The 21,778-nt window shown below is 40.6% G+C and overlaps 1 protein-coding gene and 1 long non-coding RNA gene across 4 annotated transcripts; both read left to right on the forward strand.

Annotated features, from left to right (window-relative positions):
* The first annotated feature begins 9,121 nt into the window (after positions 1 to 9,121).
* LOC128449004 (chemerin-like receptor 1) lies at positions 9,122 to 13,479 on the forward strand. Its single transcript, XM_053431955.1, has 2 exons — positions 9,122 to 9,207; positions 10,173 to 13,479. Exon 2 carries the CDS (start codon positions 10,187 to 10,189, stop codon positions 11,237 to 11,239), a length of 1,053 nt encoding a protein of 350 aa, XP_053287930.1. The 5' UTR covers positions 9,122 to 9,207; positions 10,173 to 10,186; the 3' UTR covers positions 11,240 to 13,479.
* A 4,865-nt stretch (positions 13,480 to 18,344) lies between these two features.
* LOC128449005 (uncharacterized) lies at positions 18,345 to 21,154 on the forward strand. 3 transcript variants are annotated; one of them, XR_008339837.1, is made up of 6 exons: positions 18,345 to 18,475; positions 18,882 to 19,064; positions 19,684 to 19,770; positions 19,898 to 19,962; positions 20,531 to 20,678; positions 20,908 to 21,154. It is a non-coding gene; the product is annotated as an uncharacterized LOC128449005 (long non-coding RNA). The 3 variants fall into 3 exon arrangements; XR_008339838.1 differs by lacking the exon at positions 19,898 to 19,962; XR_008339836.1 differs by having other exon boundaries at positions 19,684 to 20,678.
* The last annotated feature ends 624 nt before the right edge of the window (positions 21,155 to 21,778 follow it).

Below are 21,778 nucleotides of genomic sequence, written 5' to 3' on the forward strand. Positions count from 1 at the left end.
GTGGGCCGTTGACCCAATGTGGGCCGGTCTGGTCCGCTCTGTTTTTTTTTTTTTTTTTTTTTTTTCTCTTCTTCCTCTCTAAACTCCCTCCAATTGGGCCGGCCAATTGGCTACAGAGGTCCAGCAGTGTGTTGCCATATTCGACACATATTGTTGGTCTATTGTTTGTCATTGTCAATCAATCATGGGCTAACAGGCTCAGAGAGCCCTGACAGTGCTGTCAATCACAACACAAACCAGGGTGGGGCGGGACCTCATGGCATTGGCGGGGGGAGTCGCGGGACGGGCTGCTGCTGAGACAGAAACTTAAAATGGATAATAAGAGTAAAAAGCGCCCGGGTGGCGCTGAGAAGCATCGGGAAAAAAAGCTGAAGTCTCTGGAGGTGGAGGCTGCTACATGTGCCAAACTGACGGAGCTATTTGGTGCCGGGTTCACCAGCCCAGCAGCAGCAGGTGCGCCGGGAGACGAGCGAGGAGGACTCGACAATGATGAGCGAGTGGAGGCAGACGTGGTAAGTAACGTTGGCCTGGGGCTGGCTAGGCTACATTTTTGAGACATGTCCAAAACAAAGTAGAAAACGTTTTTGATTTTGTTTTAAAATGCCGAATTGTGCTATTATGGGTTATTATTGTTCAGATGATTTAGCTAAGCTAGCTAAGAGCTGCTAACGTCGTTTACTGTTGCCATTGCTGAGCTGTAAATAGAGATGCAGAATCAAGTTGTATTGAAAACAGATTACAAGTAAAGTAAAAATAATTAGTTTAATTTTAAATATTTGCCATTGAATTTATTGTAATCTTTTAATTAATTTATTGTTTATTGAGGTGATAACTATTTAATAGGTATAATTTGTGTGTAAATGTTCCACTGATAAGGTGAGAAATATTTAATATTATTGTTATTATCACACAAGTTTTATTGTGCTTATGTGTTGATCCTTAATGGTGTGATCATGTACACTAAATGATCAATTATTCTCCATTACAGGTTGTTGTGATATATTTGAGGAGTCGTTCTCCCTCTGTTTTATATGTGGACATTTGGGACCACTGTTAGAATTTGGTAAGTTTATCATGTATTTTTTAATGTATAAATTCATTCTTCATAATTATAATAATTTTCAAAAGGTTTTAAAAGAAACACACATCCAAAAAGTTCTCAACTCTAGGTGCAGGACAGAGGAAAACATTTTCTTTATTTTTCAGACATTATAATGTATCCATGTCCTTCTCAGGTTGACCACTTGACATGTGAGAGCCTGAGGAGTTGTTCGCCCTCTATCCATGTTCGAGGCCTTGCTCTCTGTCTGCCTCCACTCTCTGCCTTCACTGTACCAAAGTTTGTCTGTTGAGTCTCCTGTAGTCTGGTGAGTTTATCATTTTTTATGTTTTATGAAATCATACTTAATTTGTGATGATTAGAGACATTATAATGTATCCATGTCCTTCTCAGGTTGACCACTTGACATGTGAGAGTCTGAGGAGTTGTTTTCCAGACACAGGTAGAGCTGGCAGGGGTGTCACCCTGGGCCTGCCCTTTTGGGCTGGGCTTCAGCTGCAGATCTAAAGGCTGCTTCCAGGGGCATGGGGCCCTCAGCCTTTGTTTTTCTTTGCTTCTGCACCTTACAACATACATCACACCTTATTTTCACACATCCAAACACTGTTAACACCACTGACGCGTAACATATTTTACACATCCCACTACGTAGTTAGAGCTATCTTGATTTGGAGTGAAATAAATTTACTTTTGGCTTGAGAGGTTTGTGTGTGGCCTCCCTTCTTGTTGCCATCTTTGAGATAGGTGGTAACAGTAGTATGCATGAGAGAAGACGCCGCGAGATTTGTGGACTTCTATGTGGTGTCCGCTGATAATGTAGTGGGCTGGTCTGGACAGACAATGCCAGGGCTGAATTTTTGTCCCAGTCCACCCATGGGTATTACATAAGTTTATGGCTAAATTTGTGCAACACAAACACGACAGAGATGTTGTAACATGTGGTTAAGGGAACCTGCTTCCTCCTGGGATTCGTCGTCCCCTTCACCGTCATCGTCTCCTGCTATGCCGTCATCATCCATCGTCTCAGGAGGAACCGCACCCTGGCCAGCCAATCGAATTGCTCCTTCAAGATCATCGCTGCCGTCATCACCACTTTCTTGTTGGGCTGGGCGCAGTTTTACAGCATGACTGTAATCCAGCTGGTTTATCAGACGGCGATCCACTCAAGTGAAACATTAGTATTTTTGTTAGCTGCACCATGACAGCTGTAAGGGATGCACTGTGCCACTTTATCGGAAACAATAATTTCAGAACAGGTATTACATTAGTTTATGGCTAAATTTGTGCAACACAAACATGACAGAGATGTTGTAACATGTGGTTGATAAAAGGGAACATTGTGTTTGTCATCTGTCTCATAGACTCCATATGTTGATTTTGATGTCTTCATCCATATGTTGCATCAAAGACAGCAAGCAATGAAACGAGGCGTTTATAAGCCATGATCAGAGACTCTTTTTTATCATTAAATATGCAGTCACATGACCTACAAAACACAGTAATAAGGGACGTATGGAACAGGTTTAACTGAAAATAGCATCTAGTGTTAAATAGTGTTTGCCCATCACTGAGGATTATACAATGTTCATTTCCTAACTTCCCCTCGCACCCAACCCACTTACGCCTTTACTTGTGTACATGATAAAATACATTGACAGTGTGTGTGCGTGTGTGTTTGTGTGTGTGTGTGTCTGCATGCTTTGATAAACATGTTAATCAGCATTAGGACATGAGGGCTTGCCAAAGAACTATGTTACCACGAGATTGCTGTGGTTATTTTGAATTTGCATTTTAATGTTTCGTTTGAGCTTTGGATCATTGCTATTCGTTTTTAGATGGGACAATTTAATGCCTGTGCCCCCCACCCTGAAACCCTTAAATGCATCTTGTCAGTTTACCTTCATCATGGACAAAAATACAAATACTCACATTTCCAAAGCAAGAATCAATCAGTTCTCAAAGTTGTTGCTGATTAATTGAATGGAAACAACTGTAATAGCACACTTTTCTGTCTCATAATCTGAACCTCTGTATCAAAGATCCATTTTTATGTAAACATTGTAAATGATAATTGTTTATTTTTGCCTTTTTTAACCCTACAGTGGGTTAAAAACTCTTTGACAAGTCCATACATGATGATGATGACTGTTATTGTGACACTTGTTGTAAACCATTATTTATATTATTAAAATATTATTTAGACTTAACCCTTTTTCTCACTTGTAATCTTCATCACATAATCACTTTAAAAACTGTAATTAATATGTTTGTATTAGGAAAGGCAGCAAATCAGTGGCTGTTACGTGGTCAGGAAGTGGACATCAAGCATTTTGTATAAATATTCAGAATCATCTTTCTGTACCTTGATCCTTTATTATGATTATTCTTTTACATTATGCTGTGTTAATAGGTAATGAGCATATCATGTTTTCTCTGCCAAAAAAAAGCAAATTATTAATGAATTAGTTAAGATATTAATGTCAATTTTATTAACTTGTAGATTAATTTACAATTTTTAATACACAACGAAAAACTTATAACACCTAGATTCTTCTGGATCCTTTTAAAATATTGTTTTATAGGTGTTTGGAGAGTATTATGAAAGATGACTCTTTGCCATCAAATCTCTTACCTGTTCACAAAGTGGAACTCGTGTTTTCATTTGGTACACATAGCCATATTTTCAAATGACACACACATACCATTCATTGGGAACACACAACTAAGCATTTGCTTGCACACTATCAAGCATTTACAGCACACTGAAGTGCAAAATTGAAAACACAATCATCAAAATGGAACACACCATATGAATGAATGAGCCATTTCTCCTTTTGTAAAATGTCTCAGTTTAGGCCTACTTTTTTCATAGTCAAACATAAAACAGTACACAAATATGCAGCATAAAAAGGTTTATTTCGGTACACATAGAGAACAGTACAGTACTGTAAACCGGCCTACTCAACCCCCCCCCCCCCCCCTTTCACAAAAATTACAGTTTTTCACAATCGTTAACACACGTTTTTCAAAACAATAACGGCTTTCTCAAAACTGCACACAGAAAACTAAAAACCTCACACACAATGCTGACAGGCCTCGACACTCACGTCGCCACAGGCCTCCTCCATGGCCTGGAGCAGTGGGACCCGGTCCTGTGGGTTCCGTTCATATACCTTCCACCTCCAAGCTGAAAATAATTCCTCAATGGGATTCAGGAAAGGAGAATAAGGTGGAGGGTATAGAATGGAAACATGTGGGTGGTCCTGGAACCACTCCCGCACTTGAAAGCTCACATTGTCCCAGATGACAACGTGATTGATCCACTGTGGGTCATCTGTCTGGTCAGGTGGTACCAGCAGGTCATGCAGGCCATCCAGGAAGACGAGGAGACGGGCAGCGTTATAGGCCCCTAGGTGGGCATGACGGTGCAACATCCCATGGTGATTCATTACAGCACACATTGTGATGTTCCCGGGACACGCTGGCCGGGGGCCTCAACAATGGCCCGCTGGCCAATGACGTTTCTGCGCCGTCACCTCCTCTTCACCAGGTTGAATCCCACATCATCAATAAAGATGTTCTGGTACAACACATGAGCTGTGTCATGCTCCTGGATCAGCATGAGAATGCAAGTTACAGTATGGACACAGAGAGGTCAACACAGTGGGCTACAGTGAGACACTGTAGAAAAGGAACAATATTGGATTACAGGTACAATACATGCATGTGTCAGTGCTGAATGTTGGTACTTACAAGCACAAACTCTCACCATAACTCCTTGATGGCTGTGTTCCGTTCAAATGGGACCCTGAACACTTGTTTCATCAGCATGGCATTCCTATGAAGAATACAGTCCAATGACGGTCTGGACGTTTCTAAATGTAGCATGGTCAGCCAGGATCCTAGTTTTTATTTGTCTGAGTGTGATAGAGTTGTTCTCACGAACCATATCTACAGTTTCAGTCTCCTGTTCGGCTGTTCAAATGCTGTGAAATTGCTCAACAGACCTGAATGTTTAGAGATTTGAGTATTTGTGTGTTGTAGGTTGATGCTTTGAGATTTTTACTTGAGAAAAAATGTAAGAATTAATCTGAAATTTTTGGACTCTTTGATTGCTTCGATATTCTCCACAGATGCAAAGGACCGGCTCCTGTGAGCATAATAAAGACAAGATACAGAGCAATCCCTCTGGTGTTAAAAGATGTGTATTTTTTATTAGTATCCTTCTTCTTCTTCTTCTTCTTCTTCTTCTTCTTCTTCTTCTTCTTCTTCTTCTTCTTCTTCATCTTATTATTCTTTTTTTGTCGTTGTTATTACAGTTTTTCTCAGTTGTTAACACACAAAAAGCGAAAATTCGGCACAATTTGCACAACCTTCACTTCATGTACCAATCGCTCGACCCAATTTGGCACTACTTCACACTTCCTTATCTGCATTAGACTCTGACTTTCCTTGTTTACACTCTGATGTCAATTACACATCACCTTGTTGTCAAAACACTACACACAATGTTCAGTTGTTGCACACACTTCTCAAGTAAAATCTCAAAGCATCAACGCTGCCCGTCTCCTCGTCTTCCTGGATGGCCTGCATGACCTGCTGGTACCACCTGACCGGACAGATGACCCACAGTGGATCCATCACGTTTTCATCCGGGACAATGTGAGCTTTCAAGTGCGGGAGTGGTTCCAGGACCACCCACATTTTTCCATTCTATACCCTCCACCTTATTCTCCTTTCCTGAATCCCATTGAGGAATTATTTTCAGCTTGGAGGTGGAAGGTATATGAACGGAACCCACAGGACCGGGTCCCACTGCTCCAGGCCATGGAGGAGGCCTGTGGCGACGTGAGTGTCGAGGCCTTTCAGCATTGTGTGTGAGGTTTTTAGTTTTCTGTGTGCAGTTTTGAGAAAGCCGTTATTGTTTTGAAAAACGTGTGTTAACGATTGTGAAAAACTGTAATTTTTGTGAAGGGGGGGGGGGGGTGAGTAGGCCGGTTTACAGTTCTGTACTGTTCTCTGTGTGTACCGAAATAAACCGTTTTATGCTGCATATTTGTGTACTGTTTTATGTTTGACTATGAAAAAAGTAGGCCTAAACTGAGACATTTTACAAAAGGAGAAATGGCTCATTCATTCATATGGTGTGTTCACTTTTGATGATTGTGTTTTCAATTTTGCACTTCAGTGTGCTGTAAATGCTTGGTAGTGTGCAAGCAAATGCTTAGTTGTGTGTTCCCAATGAATGGTATGTGTGTGTCATTTGAAAATATGGCTGTGTGTACCAAATGAAAACACGAGTTCCATTTTGTGAACAGGTAAGAGATTTGATGGCAAAGAGTCATCTTGCAAAGGGAGTGTCAGGTTTAGCATTTTGTGTGTGAGGTTTTCAGTTTTGTGTGTGCAGTTTTGAGAAAGCCGTTATTGTTTTGAAAAACGTGTGTTAACAATTGTGAAAAACTGTATTGATTAATTCATATTGTGTTATTTTAATCTTCATATGTTTTATTATTTGGTATTATTATTATCTTTATTATTATTGATTAATTCATGTTGTTAAAGATTGCAAAGAAGGGGGGTATTTAATTTTTTATTATTATTATTATTATTATTATTATTATTATTATTGTTATTATACATTTGTGGAAAAAACGTGATGAACATATGCAGAATGCGCCATGACGTCATTGCGCAACCAGTCTGATATGTTCCTGTGGGACGGTCGTGGCCTGCAGCGCTGAACAGGCGACGGCCCCAGAGAGTGAAATGTTTCAAGGGACAATAAAGTTTATTTAAGTGAAATAAGTGTCATAATCAGAGGGAAGTGAATGCTCTCCAGAAAAATCTAAGACACAACAGGGAGAAAAATGCACATATTTATCCGTTATACACATAAACACACACAGGCAGTCAAACTGAATGACATGTACAGTGCCATTCATTATACAGTACTTTTGTTAGCTGAACCATGACAGCTATAAGGGATGTATTTTGCCACTTTATCGGAAACACTAATTTCAGATTAGGTATTAGATTAGTTTATGGCTAAATTTGTGCAACACAAACATGACAAAGATGTTGTAACATGTGGTTGATGTAAGGGACGTTGTGTTTCTCATGTCTCATAAACTCAATTGTTGGATTTTGATGTCTTCATCCGTCTGTTGCATCAATGACAGCAAGCAATGAAACTATGAGTTTATAAGCCATGATCAGAGACTCTTTTTTTATCATTAAATACGCAGTCACATGACCTACAAAACACAGTAATAAGGGACGTATGGAACAGGTTTAACTGAAAATAGCATCTAGTGTTAAATAGTGTTGGCCCATCACTGAGGATTATACAAGTGTGTGTGTTTGTGTGTGTGTGTGTGTGTGTGTGTGTATGTGTGTGTGTGTGTGTGTGTGTGTGAGCTGACTTTTGACTGCTACATGCCAACTGCATGCTTTGATAAACATGTTATTCAGCATAAGGACTGGATAAGGACTGGACAACCCTCATAAGGATGAGGGCTTGACAAAGAACTATGTTACCATCAGATTGTTGTGGTTATTTTTAACTTGCATTTTAATGTTTCGTTTGATCTTTGGATCATTGTTAGTGGTTTTAGATGGGATACTTTAATGTCTGTGCCCCCTACCCTGAGTACATGCATGTTGTGCTAACCTCTCAACATTTTAAATGAATCGTGTGATTTTAACTTCATCATTAACAAAAATACATTAACTCACATTTCCAAAGCAAGAATCAATCAGTTCTCAAAGTTGTTGCTGAGTAATTGAATGGAAATAACTGTAATAGCACACTTTTCTATGTCGTAATCTGAATCTCAGACTATCACTTTAAAATACTGTAATAAATATTTTTGTATTAGGAAAGGCTGCAAATCGGTGACTGTTACTGGTCAGGAAGTGGACAAATCATCAGTCATTTGTATAAATATTCAGAAACAATGGAAGTGTATTGCATTCACTTGAAAACATTTAAAATGTGTTTTTCTGAGATAATTATCTCCGAAATTCCGACCATAACAATATAATAACGTTTTATAAATACTGCACAAAATGATTATGTATAGTACCTATTATGAATTTTATAGATAGATAAAGGAAATATTGTTTTTCATTTTGTCCATAATTCTAATTTTGGTTAGTCCTTTGTAGTTCACTGTTATTTATACAGAAGGAGAGTCTGACAGTTTTAGGCGACACTATACATCATGGCGCTAATACAAGGAACGTTGCCAAACAAAAGACTGTCTAAGAGTGCAACAGTTACATGTAGCACGCTGAACAAGGACTCTATGCGAAACATCCACGGACAATGTAACTTAAGCAAAATACTAGATTACAATTATCTCAGGAAAACGGAACCTTTTTACTTTTTCTTTTTTTTTTAATGAAAATGTATAAAACCAAATTCTGAGATTTTATCTCGGAATCAGATAATGATGTGAATTTCTCGGAACAGAGTTTTTCATTTTTTCAAGTGAATGCAATACGCTTCCGTACAGGGACAGCATAATGTATTCATATCTGATAAACCGTACAAAACAGGATGCATGACAACATCAATCAACACGTGTTCAGTTGCTCTCATTAGAGTGTGTCAAATATATTCCCACTTCAGATGTCATGAATGGATCTACAGATGGTCTGCAGGTCCAGCTTCAGCACGGAGTCAGATTCTCTTCCAACTGTTTGGCAGCCTTGAGTTACTGACAGATGCTGATGTGAATTTCTAGTGGTGCAGGGCGGGGTGAAGTGAGGGGATAGTAAATGATGTAAGACTACATAGATGCTGTTTCACACTGTCAACACAAAACAACAAGGAGCATCATGTATTTTAAAGTTGCAGAACTGTAAGATTATCATAATATACATCATGCAGCTCAGGTTTCAGTGAAGACATTCATTTAGTCTACATAAAAATATCAATTACATATCGCAAACCGTGCAAGTGTGAGCTTGTGCATGAGATTTGATGGCTGGGAGGAGTTTCTTGTGTATGGGCCACTTGTGGTTCCTCTTCAGTGGCAGTGACATATTACAACACAGGGCAGATTATATTGACCTGTCAGAGTTTGATCAGGGAAACTTCTGCTGCAGATTCATCCTCAACAGACCGCGGGACTTAGAGAAAGGTACGTTACATTTGCCAGTTAACATGAGCTTAAGTGGTGAAAAGGAATTATCACACCAAATTATTAGACCAAGATATACATCTTATGTTTGATTTGAATAATAAAGCATTCATTATTTTTTGAATATTTGCTGCCTTTCTGGTTTGACAACTACTTCCCCCCCCAAAAAATGTGGATGTACATTTATGTACATAACGCCTGCTGTATGTGTTTGGATGTAAATATGATCACACAGTGACACAATGGGGAATTTATATCTTTATGGACACAAAAAAATAGATACATTTTTGTGGTTAAGACATGTTTGTAGTAGGGTAAAATGTAGAGTAAGTCTCCAGGAAACAAATGTTAGGTGTGTGCGTGTGTGTGTGTGTGTCTGTGTGTGTGTGTGTGTGTGTGTGCGCATCTAAGGCTGTCAGGAAGATTATAGAAGGATCCAGGTTATCAAGTTTGACCTATAAAAACATCCCTGTAAGGTTTTAATTAGCTTAAGTAATTAAGTACATGAGGTGGATTTTTTGGGGGGGTTTATTATCTGTGGTTTAGATTTTTTATTTCAAAGTTCTGTTGATCTGATGTTGAATTCACTCAGGAGAACCTGGTGTGCAGTTTATATGTGGTGCAGAGCTTAAAGAGAGCTTTTTTCGTTCTTTTCTTGCGTGTGGAAGTTGGTTTCTTATAAGATCTGTCTTATTGTCTTTTGAGGGTCATGATAAGGTTGTGAAGCAGCAGGTCATTATTGTTGTTACCCCATTAATACAGAGTTCAAGTCATGCCCCTGCAGACAGCATCCTCCCAAGGCCTTTTAGAGGAACTGACATAAGTGAAGTCATTTATTTTTTGTGGAATGAATGTCCTGATTTTGAATTCCAGTTTTCAAATGAGGTACATTTTAATCTCCTGTATTAATTATGGATTGCTATTGGACTCTAGGTTAACATTTAAATGTTTTGTTTTTGAGTCAGGCTCAAAGACAATAATGGAGCTAATGACTGCTACCCCTTTCTACGCCATGAACACATCAAACATCACTGGAAGAAACAACTCCTTGTATGAAGACAATGACGACAAGGACGAACAGGCTGAGCTGGAACAGTCTCTCAAAATCATGATTCTCATTTTTTTGTCCCTGGCCTTTGTTTTTGGTGTGTTCATGAATGGAATGGTTATCTGGGTGACCGGGTTCAAGATGAAGAAAACCATTAACACTGTTTGGTTCCTCAATCTCGCCGTGGCCGACTTACTCTTCACGTCGTTCCTTCCCCTGAGTGTGACATACATCGCTCTGGATTTCCACTGGCCTTTTGGCAATTTTATGTGCAGACTCAGAAGCCTTCTAATATTCTTGAACATGTTCGCCAGTGTCTACTTCCTGGTGGTGATCAGTGTGGACAGATGTGTGTCTGTGGTGTGGCCCGTCTGGGCCCAGAACCATCGAAGTGTACGCAAGGCTTCCTGCGTGAGTCTGGTTGTTTGGATACTGGCTCTGATTCTCAGCGCTCCATACTTCATCTACAGGGGCACCGTGTCAGACCCTTACAATGAAGACATCGTCCACTGCTTCAGTAACTTTGCCCTTTCTGACGACAATGAAACACCGTCACTGAATGAGCTGCGACAGTTTCGTATTCAGACCATGATGATCACCCGCTTCCTCCTGGGATTCGTCGTCCCCTTCACTGTACTCATCTCCTGTTATTCTGTGATCATCCATCGTCTCAGGAGGAACCGCACCCTGGCCAGCCAATCGAGTCGCACCTTCAAGATCATCGCTGCCATCATCACCACTTTCTTCCTGTTCTCTGCGCCGTTTCACATCATGGCTCTCATCGAGATGGTTAATTACACGGCGATCCACTCGAGTAAAACATTGGATCACGTCACCACTATCGGTTTCCCTATAGCAGCCTGCCTGGCCTATCTCAACAGCTGCCTGAACCCACTGCTGTATGTGTTCATTGGCAAAGATCTTAAGGAACAAATCTGCAAGTCCATCCTGAACCTGTTGGAGACTGCCTTCCAGGAGGAATAGACACACTCTTACACCAAGACAAAGTCAACAGACAGAGACAAGCAAGCTAGAAATACTGAAGAAGTGTTGCACCCTGAAAAGGGGAGATATCAATAAAGACGCTTGGACACAATGTTTCCTCTCCGGCAGCTTCATTGATAATGGCACCGTGGCCCGAGAGCTCCCCTATATGGCCTTTGCAGGTATGACTAATCAATCACCAAATGACACCGCTCAAACAGACTATACCAGTAGATCACAGATTATTTCATCTGGCAGGTAGAAATCCTGACTGTTTTAACAAAAAGGTTTTTAACTTTGTTAACCCTTTTTGTTTAAAACTTTGACCTTTTTCACAGGACTTTGTCCTTATAGCTTAAATATGTTAACTCTTTCTAAGACTATCAAAGAATTCCATTTGTTTTTATGTCCCTATGACTGGTTTTATTGCCCATTAAATCTTTATCAATAATCAGCTTCCTAATAAAATCAACCTATCACAGAGGCGGAACAATGTATCAATTCTGCTAGAAAAGGGAACTTAGTTTCTTCGTCTTTCACATGCATAGCAAATTCTAAAGGTTCCTGTGAAAAATTCTGAAAATTAGACATTATATTTGTTGTTTATGGGTCATCATTTAGATATTTTAATAACACAGTAATGATAATATTTTGAGGAAGAGCTGTACCCTATAGTTATGTTAAGCTGGAATATAAATCTACAGTGTAAAATAGTGCTGTCAACAAACAGGTTTATAGAAAGTTAATTTCCCACCTTCCCCCTCATACTTAACCCCACCCACTGATGCCATTGTGTGTGTGTGTGTGTGTGTGTGTGTGTGTGTGTGTGTGTGTGTGTTTGTGTGTGTGAGTGTGAAAGAAACATATATTTGTGACTGCTCCATGTCCATTGCATGATCTAATAAAAATGTTGTTCAGTTTGAGGACTGATTCCTAAGAGACTAATAAAGACATACTTTACGTTACCATTAATTTATCATGAATAAAGTAGCAGCTGTATTGTAAACTTGCGTAGAACAGCTTCATTTGACTTTGTCTTTTTTTGTCTTTTGATGATGATGATGGCTGTTATTTTGATACTTTTTTGTGACCACCATTTTTTTCAGAATCAAAACATCATCAGGTCTTGACCACCTTATCTCTCAAAATGTTCATCTCATTATCACCTTTTAATATCACATTTCACTGTGACAAATATGCTTTACTATATAATTCCGCAAATCACTGATTATAAGTTGCTTTTATCATGATATATACAATAATTGAATGTCTTTTTACATAGGAAAAATACTTTAGTAGAATGGTTTGTGCATATTCATGTCAAATTTTTGCACTCTTTGATTGCTTTGATATTCTCCACTGATGCAAAGGACCGGCTGCTTTGAGCCTAATAAAGACATATTTTTCTGACTACGACTTTGACATTTTGTGAGGGTCTGTTAACTCATCCTGAGAACGTGTATTACTGTGTAGAATCTCTTTGATCTAGTGTCAAACACTTCAATGTACATGATACAGGGTAATCTCTCTGTGGTTAAAAGAATTTTGAAAAACTATCTTCATAACATTTACTGTGCAGCAGAGGGAGACATTGTGCACAACATCCATTCATTTTCTCAGACAGGATAATTAACTGGAGGAGAAAATAAAGAATATCTTAAGTATGTTTTTGCGCAAAAGACTGTAACTATCAGGATGTTGTTCATGTTCTTATTCCTGTCATGTACTCCCGTGGGTAAATTCAATTTCTGAAAAGATTTTGAAGGTTAAGGGAAATAACGTGCCATTTAGAGACTTGTTATTTTTACAGTATTTTGCTGTCATTGAGAACTATTATAAAGTTGTGCGAGTAGTATTCAGGAAAACATCTGCTCTCACTTAACGAACTGTGGAACAATCTCCCTGAGGAGATCCATCGGGCTAACTCCTCTTTTAAATCTATACTATCTATTCTATTTCCATTATAAATAAGAATAAGAATATAAATAATAAGAATAAGAATAAGAACAAGAACAAGAACAAGAATAAATGTTGTGTTCAAGCTTGTTGAGAAGGATATGTATTTTATTTTAATCTTCATAGTTTGTAATTGCTTTTTTCATTATTGTTATTAGTATCCTTCTTCTTCTTCTTCATCATCATCATCTTATTATTATAAATTTTTTGTCGTTATTATTATTGCTTAATTCATACTGTGTTTTTTTCACTTCATATGTTTAATAAATTTGGTTTTATTATTATTATTATTATTGATTAATTCATGTTGTTAAAGATTGTAAAGAAGGGGGGTATTTTAATATTGTATTATTATCATTATTTATTTTTTACATTTGTGGAAAAACGTGATGAACAAATGCAGAATGCGCCATGACGTCTTTGCGCTAACCAGTCTGATATGTTCCTGTGGGACGGTCGTGGCCTGCAGCGCTGAACAGGCGGCGGCCCCAGAGAGTGAAATGTTTCAAGGGACAGAAAGTTTATTTATGTAAAATAAGTGTCATGATCAGAGGGGAGGGAATGCTTTCCAGAAAAATCTAAGACAGAACAGGGAGAAAAATGCACACATATAATCGTTATACACATAAACACACACAGGCAGTCAAACTGAATGACATGTACAGTGCCATTCATAATACAGTACTTTTGTTAGCTGCACCATGACCGCAATAAGGGATGCACTGTGCCACTTTCTCGGAAACACTGATTTCAGATTAGGTATTACCAGGGGTGGACTGGCCATCTGGCATACCGGGCATCGTCCCGGTGGGCCGTGTAATGGTTTGTTATAACCACTGGAGACCGGAATGAAGGTAATGAGATGACTTCTTTATTGCGTGCCTCAGCTCCAGAATACAGCAGCATCAAGTGCGTTCCCAGACGCCTCGCATTGAACACCTTGTGTAACCCTCCGCCACTGTTGAGAACCCGGAACAGTGTTAGTGCGCGGCACTATATCCTACATCCTCCTTTCTTAACATGGAGATAAACTTCATCATTTTAACTGCTTAACAACCTCAAATGAAATTAAACTGATGCACTAATGAACTCATATCAACACAAAGTTTGTTGTTCTTCTAATAGGATTACATCAACAAAACTGACTAAATAACATCTATCTGTTTATCTCTCTGTAAGAAGAACACAATAATTAACTAAGAATATCATAAGAGAACATTTCAGATATTCAAGCATTTCACTTTTCAAGTAGACCTCATTACTTACCGTAAACAGTTTACCATTTCCACACTGAACATTTCACAACTTAAATCATTTTACATTCCCTTGTTTTTTTTTGTTTTGTTTTTTTTTCATACAGACTAGACTGTAAGCTTGCGTTTACGCCATTTTACCACTGTCCTTAATGTTGATTCATTTGAAAGTCTTCGAACCTCTTGGGGGGTCTGATGACTCGGCCACTCCTGGTTTGAGTCAGGCCTGGTGTGGATGAGGAATTACAGTCCATAGTCTCTGCTGTGCTTGTAGATGGCGAACCTGGCAAATCCTCATCCTCGCAGTCCGAACCTGAGCCTGAATTCACCTGGGTGCAGGCGGGTGTCTTCCTCAGATGACGCCTGTTGCGCCTGTAGCGTTGCCCAGATGATGTCTGTATGTTGTAGGAACGAGGTTCAGCTCGCCCTGCTGTAACTACAGCTGGACGCCAACCCTGTGCAGTCTCCATGTGCACAGTGTTGCCAGGGCTCAGTTCAGGAAGCTGCTTCGTGCCTCTGTTGTAGTAGTGTTGCTGTCTTCTCTGTAGGCATTGGAGCGCAGAGTGTGCATCCTGGGGCACTGCGGGCTGGAGAATGGCGCTGGAGCTTGGCAGAGTGCTCCTCAGTATCCTGCCCATGAGCATTTGAGCAGGAGAGTAGATCATACCCGTAACAGGTGTGTTCCGCAGGGTGAGAAGTGCAAGATGATGGTCTGTCCCAGTTTGCTGTGCCTTTTTGATCACCTGCTTCACCGTTTTCACATTTCTCTCCGCTAGGCCGTTAGACTGTGCGTAGCCAGGGCTAGAATGAGTGAGTGTTATGCCCCATGATGTTGCAAAGTTGTGCATCTCCTGACTTGCAAATGGAACATGGTCACATACTGTCTCTTTTGGAATTCCCAGTCTGGAAAACACTGACTTCATTTTCATGATGACGGTGTGGGCGGTCTTGTCCCTAATGTTCAATACTTCTGGGTATTTTGAGAAGTAGTCCACTATCAAGAGGTAGGACTGACCTTGTATTTCGAAGATGTCTGCTCCCAGCTTGTGCCACGAGAGCTCAGGAATGTCATGTGAAATCATCGGCTCTCTCTGGTTTCTGGGCTGGAGCTGTTGACATGTACCGCAGGCCTCGACCATTTGTTCTATGTCTCTCGCTATTCGTGGCCAGTAAAAATGTCTTTTTGCCAGTGCTTTTGTTCTCTGCACTCCTTGATGCGCCATGTGTAGCTTTTGCAGCATCTCTTGTCTCAGCACATTCGGGATGATAATTCTGTCACCGGCAAACATTATGCCGTCTCTCACAGACACAGTGTGTCTGATGGGCCAGTATTGTGCCATTCGCATGTCCACCTGTTTCTTGTGGTGTGGCCAGCCTTTTCTGTGTGTGCTTTGAAGAAGTTGCAGTGCGTCGTCTTTCTGTGTCTCACATTTCAGCTTTTCTAGGTACTCTGTGCTGAGAGCGTCCGTGGGCTCCAAGGTGTAGATCACTCTCTCATCAGCCATGTCGTCTTCTGATGTATCTTGTTCCTGTATGACTGCTCGGGACAGAGTGTCTGCAATTAGCATCTCTTTACCTGGCTTGTAGATGACATTCAGGTCATATCGCTGTAGCTGCAGTAGCATTCTTTGCAGTCTGGATGGTGCTGCACCCAAGGGCTTTCTCAGGATGTTCTCCAGTGGCTTATGGTCTGACTGGACAATAACTCTCACGCCATAGGCGTATTGATGAAACTTTTTGACAGCGAACACGATGGCCAAGAGCTCTTTTTCTATCTGAGCATAATTCTGCTCCGATCCAGTAAGTGCTCTTGATGCGTAGGCTACTGGGTGTCCATCTTGAAGCAAACACGCTCCCAGCCCATCCTTGGATGCATCAGCCTGTATAACAAGCTGTTTCCTTGGATCAAAAAACTTGAGCACCGGTGCATTTGTAAGGGCCTCTTTGAGTCTCTTGATAGCCTCATCATGTTCGTGTTGCCACAGCCACACCATGTCTTTGCGCAGCAGCTGTCTCAAAGGTGCTGTGAGGGTGGCCTCACCTGGGATATATTGAGCGAGATATTTTATCATGCCCAACATTCGCTGTAGGCCTGGTTTGTCCTCAGGTGACGGCATCGCTGTGATGGCTCTTATTTTCGTGTCGTCCGCCTTCACTCCTTCTGCAGTGACCACATGCCCCATGTACTTGACACAGTTCACTTTGAATTGTATCTTTTCTTTGTTGAATTTTACATTTGCTTCTTTTGCTCGCGTTATAACCTTTTGTAGTATAACATCATGTTCCACTTCTGTGGATGCTGCGATGATCATATCATCTGCTATGACATGGACTCCCTTAATGTCACAGAACGTTTCACAGTTGCGCTGTTGGAAAACTTCACTTGCTGATTTGATTCCAAAAGGCATGCGTTTGAATCTGTATCTCCCCCACGGGGTGTTGAAAGTGCACAGCCGCGATGAGGCCTCGTCCAGCTTCACCTGCCAGTAACCATCTTTCTCATCAAGCACAGAAAATATTTTCTTCCCAGCCAGTTTGCTCAGCACATCATCAGTCGTGGGAATGGAGTAATGCTGTCTCAGGATCGCTTTATTTAAGTCACTGGGATCCAGACAGAGCCGTAGCTTGCTCTTGTCTTTCTTTTCAGTGACTACTAGGCTGTTTACCCATGATGTGGGCTCAGTCACTTTTGCAATAACATCAGCTTGCAGCAGGCTATCAAGTGTGACTTTCAGTCTGTCCATAATTGCGAGTGGTATTTTCCTACATCCATGTATGACTGGTGCAACATTGGGGTCTGTGTGAATGTGATATTCTCCTTCAAACTCACCGAGTCCATTGAAGACTGATGGATGCTGGGGTATCAGTTCTTCCTTTGTCGCTAGATGTTTCACTGCCAATGTGTCGATGTCCACTCTTTTGATCAGGCTGAGCTCTTCACAAGCCTCCCTGCCGAGGATGGGTACGGTGGAGTGCCTTGACACGTAAAATGTGAGGTCTGCCTGGGCCTTTGACGTCGAACATGTGAGCGTGAGCGTCCCTTCAGGCTCCATCCTCGTCCCTCCATACGCTATCAGCACTGTTTTCGTTGGTTTCAGAGAAAACTTTCCACTCTTCTCCCGTCTGGTCTCCCTCGCCATGGAGTTGAATACCTTAAGTGGTAGGACATTTGCCTCTGCTCCTGTATCCAGTTTAAACTGGACAGGCATGTTGTCAACTGTTATGCTTTAAAACCAGGACTTGTCTCTTCTGGATTGTAGTTGGTCAAGTCCCACTGTGCCAATAAAGCAACCCAGTCTCATCAGAAAATGTTCAATGGCAACGTTGGTCCACTTGGACCGACGTTACCATCTCACAATCTGGCCTCTCAGATTGTGAGATGGTAACATTTAGTCCTCCCATTGTTTTGCATTGGCGTGTTCTCACGTCACGTGACTCTCAAGCTCCCGTCTGCGGAGAGGAAAACATGGCGGAGATTCCTTGTTTTTTCAGATAAAAATATAATTTTGTAACTTAGTTTGGGCATAAAAATACATTCTGACACCATTTCTAGCGAGAAATGTGGTCTTTGCTTCCACAGTCTTCAGCCAGTTCGTGCTTATGATAAATATTTTAATAGTTATCACGCATGTTTTTATCGTTGCTATGATGGTTGCCATGGCACCACGGGCGCAGCTTGGTGTTTAAATCACAGTCCCTGCGTGGTGTCCTTCAGTGATCGTGAATGTTATTCATGTTATATAATAGTAATATTTGAGGCTAGATTACATCTCTAATGAGAAGGATCATGCGAGTCTGTTTATACCGAGGCCGGCCCGAGTGCGCGACCGGCCCGAGTGGCGCGAGCCGAGCGGCCCGAGCGGCGCGAGCCGAGCGGCCCGAGTGCGCGAGCGGACCGAGTGCGCGAGCGGACATGACGTGTGGCTGTCGTAAAAACCCTATTTGTAAACAACCAGCCCTTTAACTCGGGGCTGCGTCATAAACACGGCGCGCTTGGAAGACCACGATGTCATCTTCCTTCTGTCAGGTAAGTAGTTTATTGTTTTTAAAGATCGTTACGATCTAGGTTTACAGTCCGAGTGCGGAGAGTCCGTCAATCCACACTATGGACGCTGTTCATCAGCTAATACGCCATTGTTAGCCACATGCTTCAGCCCACGGTAGCCTGTGCTACCTGGGAGGTGAATACATGGTTGTTGAAAGCAGTTCAAGACGCTTAGCTCATCATTGAGGGACGCTACAATATAAATATAAACATGAATTTGATTTATGAATGCTTTAGATTAATAAGGAGTGTATTTGTCTACCATTACTCCACAATATCAGGTCAATTTGGTTTAATGTATAGTATGCACTATGACAATAATGTTTCCATGTTATGGAGTTGCGATTCATTTTATAAAACAATTGCTATGTTCTGTTTTTTAATCAAGGAGGATCCAAGTGAAGCTACAGGAGTTTCATTAACGTCAACAACTTGGACCAAACAGTTTGTTTTGCTTGATGAAGAGCAGGAAGGGCAGCCTGGAGAGAAAGAGAAGCCGGGTTGAGCCCACTACCATCATCCGCGTACCACGAGGAAGATGAGGGAGAGAAATGATCCTACCATTAAAGAGGTACTTTTAAGTTACATACCAGAAAAAACATTTTATATAATTTGCCAAATATACATTTTTATTAAATCCCCAAAGTACACTTGCTGAAATACAAGTTAATATCACACTGAAAGAATTTTGATCAATCATGCTTCCCTGCTGTGATTGTTTAACTAGGAAAACAACTTTTTCCACAGGAAGGCAAGTAAATTTAAGGAATACATGTGCAAAGTTTTCCTCTGTTATGTATAATGATGACCCCCATCAAACATAATGTTAGCAATATTTACACCTTTTAATTTATACTGTTTATTTCTGTCTACATGTGTGAATTTGCCTTCATTAGTTTCAGAAAAGAGCGATGATGTATCGGTCAGTGGACGGCAGCACGAGACTCCGCAAACTAGTCTGTAAGCAAAGCAGACGAAGGCATCGAGGTTGCGGCCTGCCATCATTGTTATTTTGCTTAAGGGACTGAATATGTTTCATGTAGAAATATTAGCATTTCCCTTATATCTACCAAAACTGCTTGTTTCACAGACTGCAGTTTTGTTTTGATCCGATGTGGTGTGCAAATACAACCGTATCTGCAATGGGTTGTGGGGCATTAACATTTGTAACTCTAATTTTGTTTTGACAGACTGTGAAAAGAACGTTGAGAACATCACCACTCTACAGGAAGACACAGTCCAGTAATGGGTGTCAGAAGTTCAGTAGTGAACGACAGGTACTGTGGAAAAATATGTGTCATTGTTGTACAATGTCCTTTGACTCTGTTTAAACAAGGTCAACACAAAAAGGTTTGATTGTAAACTGATATCGGTATGAATTCATGTTATTCTCCTCGTCAAAAGAAACAAACAATCCAAATTACCTGCAGAAAGCCCTTGATGGACGCTTCAGCTGCATCGTCAGACTGGTGAGACAGCAAGATGCCAACTTTAATGCCAATTTATTTGTGTAACATTCTGTGACCAAATGTATAGATAACTTTTTGTAGATTGTAAAAATAGATAACCCATTTGTTACAAAAAAACTACACTAGAATTATCGCACTGCGTTGTATGACTCCGCTAACCAGAGCAGTGTCCGTCTACATATTTCTACATATTTTCTCTCATATAAATGACACTGTATCTCTTGACAACTGAAACCATAAGATGAGGTCAGTGTGGCCTTGACCTTTTTACTTTAAGACAAATACAAAGTTAGACAATCCGAAAACATGCAGTTATGCCTCCGGCGACTCGCTATTGCAGAGGCATTAAAACCGTAGTGTAGTAGATTGGATTTTATTGGTGTTACATTGGACATCTTGTATGGGTACACCAAAAAATATATTTGGTTTCACATTCTAGATGGCAATAAGCAGAGTCATCAACTCAGGAAAAATATTTCTGTAGAAAAGAAAGCCTTGTATGTGTGTATGTATACATACACACAAACGCACAATTGAGACGTTTTTGTCTTTTATCATATATTCTCAGGCAGTACTGATGCATTTACTGAGAGGGGACGTGAGGGCCTACTCTGCGTGCTCAGAGTTCAAGCCCAGCAGGCTGCAGCGGGCCTGACATATTCTGGAACAGCAGCACAGTCTTTGGATGACTCCTCTGAAGATGAAAACATGGCGAGGTACTTCTCCACTGATGAAGAACTGTGAGGGCTGTGATTAGCTACACTCTCTTGCTACAAGGCTACTCATGCTACTCCCTGGCAGCCTTAGGAAGGCATTAGCTTGCTGTGTGGTAGCTGTTAGCTTCAGCATTTTTAGTTTTTAGTGGCCTGTCTGACGTTTATGTTAAAAAAAATCAGAGGGAACCATCTTCATAATTTAACACTATGGTTTGTTTGTGTCCTTCAGTTCTTCTCAAGAGAAGCAGTACAGGTGTGCCTCAGCTCCACGGTCCCTCCTGCAGCCTCCGCTCCTGATGCTAACCTCATGTCTCCATCACACCAAGCAGCAGACCTGGATTGACAGACCTTTCTCCAGAGCTGCCCCCTCCCTCTGAAACCCCCCTCTCCAAAACACTATTTGTGTAGTTTTTAAAGTATTTTTTGCATGAGAATTGTTGATCATAACATTTCCAGCAGATGCCTTAATATAATGTTTGTGCACAATAAATGACATTGATCATAACATAATGGTATTTCCTTGCACTTCTACACCATGATATTGTCAGATAAGATGCTGATTACATTAAAGCAGTGAATGCTCTGCTTTAAGCAACATAAACACACAATGATTCAATGGATCTGAAGTAGAATGGGCACATTACATTCTGTAGAGAATGCCTCAGTTATGGAAGTCAGAAAATAACTTTCTTTATCTGAGGTTCCAGTCATTTATAGTCACAGCAAAGCACACAGGTCTGGTTGTCTAAGTGGCGCCCATATCATATTGTTTAAGATGTGTAACATCAAGTTTGTGTTTCAGTGCAAAATTAGTCATTAGTCAAGAGTTCACCTTCTTCTTTACACTAAAATTAGGTGACCCAGATGTTTCACAATGCAATCTGATAAGGTCTTATGAGAAACATTCTTAACATTAAAGAAATCAACACAGAGGATAGCAATATCTGTTTGACTTTAATCCGTAGCTGATAATCAGCGGCCTGACTTATTCAAACACATTAATACTACAATGAATAAGGCAGGGGTTTTCCATCAGAAATCATTTCTGGGACATTAATTTAAAAGATCTCCAGTATAAGCAAATGTATTCTAAAATTGGT

This window comes from Pleuronectes platessa, chromosome 10, assembly GCF_947347685.1.
Source record: "Pleuronectes platessa chromosome 10, fPlePla1.1, whole genome shotgun sequence".
Lineage (NCBI taxonomy): Eukaryota > Metazoa > Chordata > Actinopteri > Pleuronectiformes > Pleuronectidae > Pleuronectes > Pleuronectes platessa.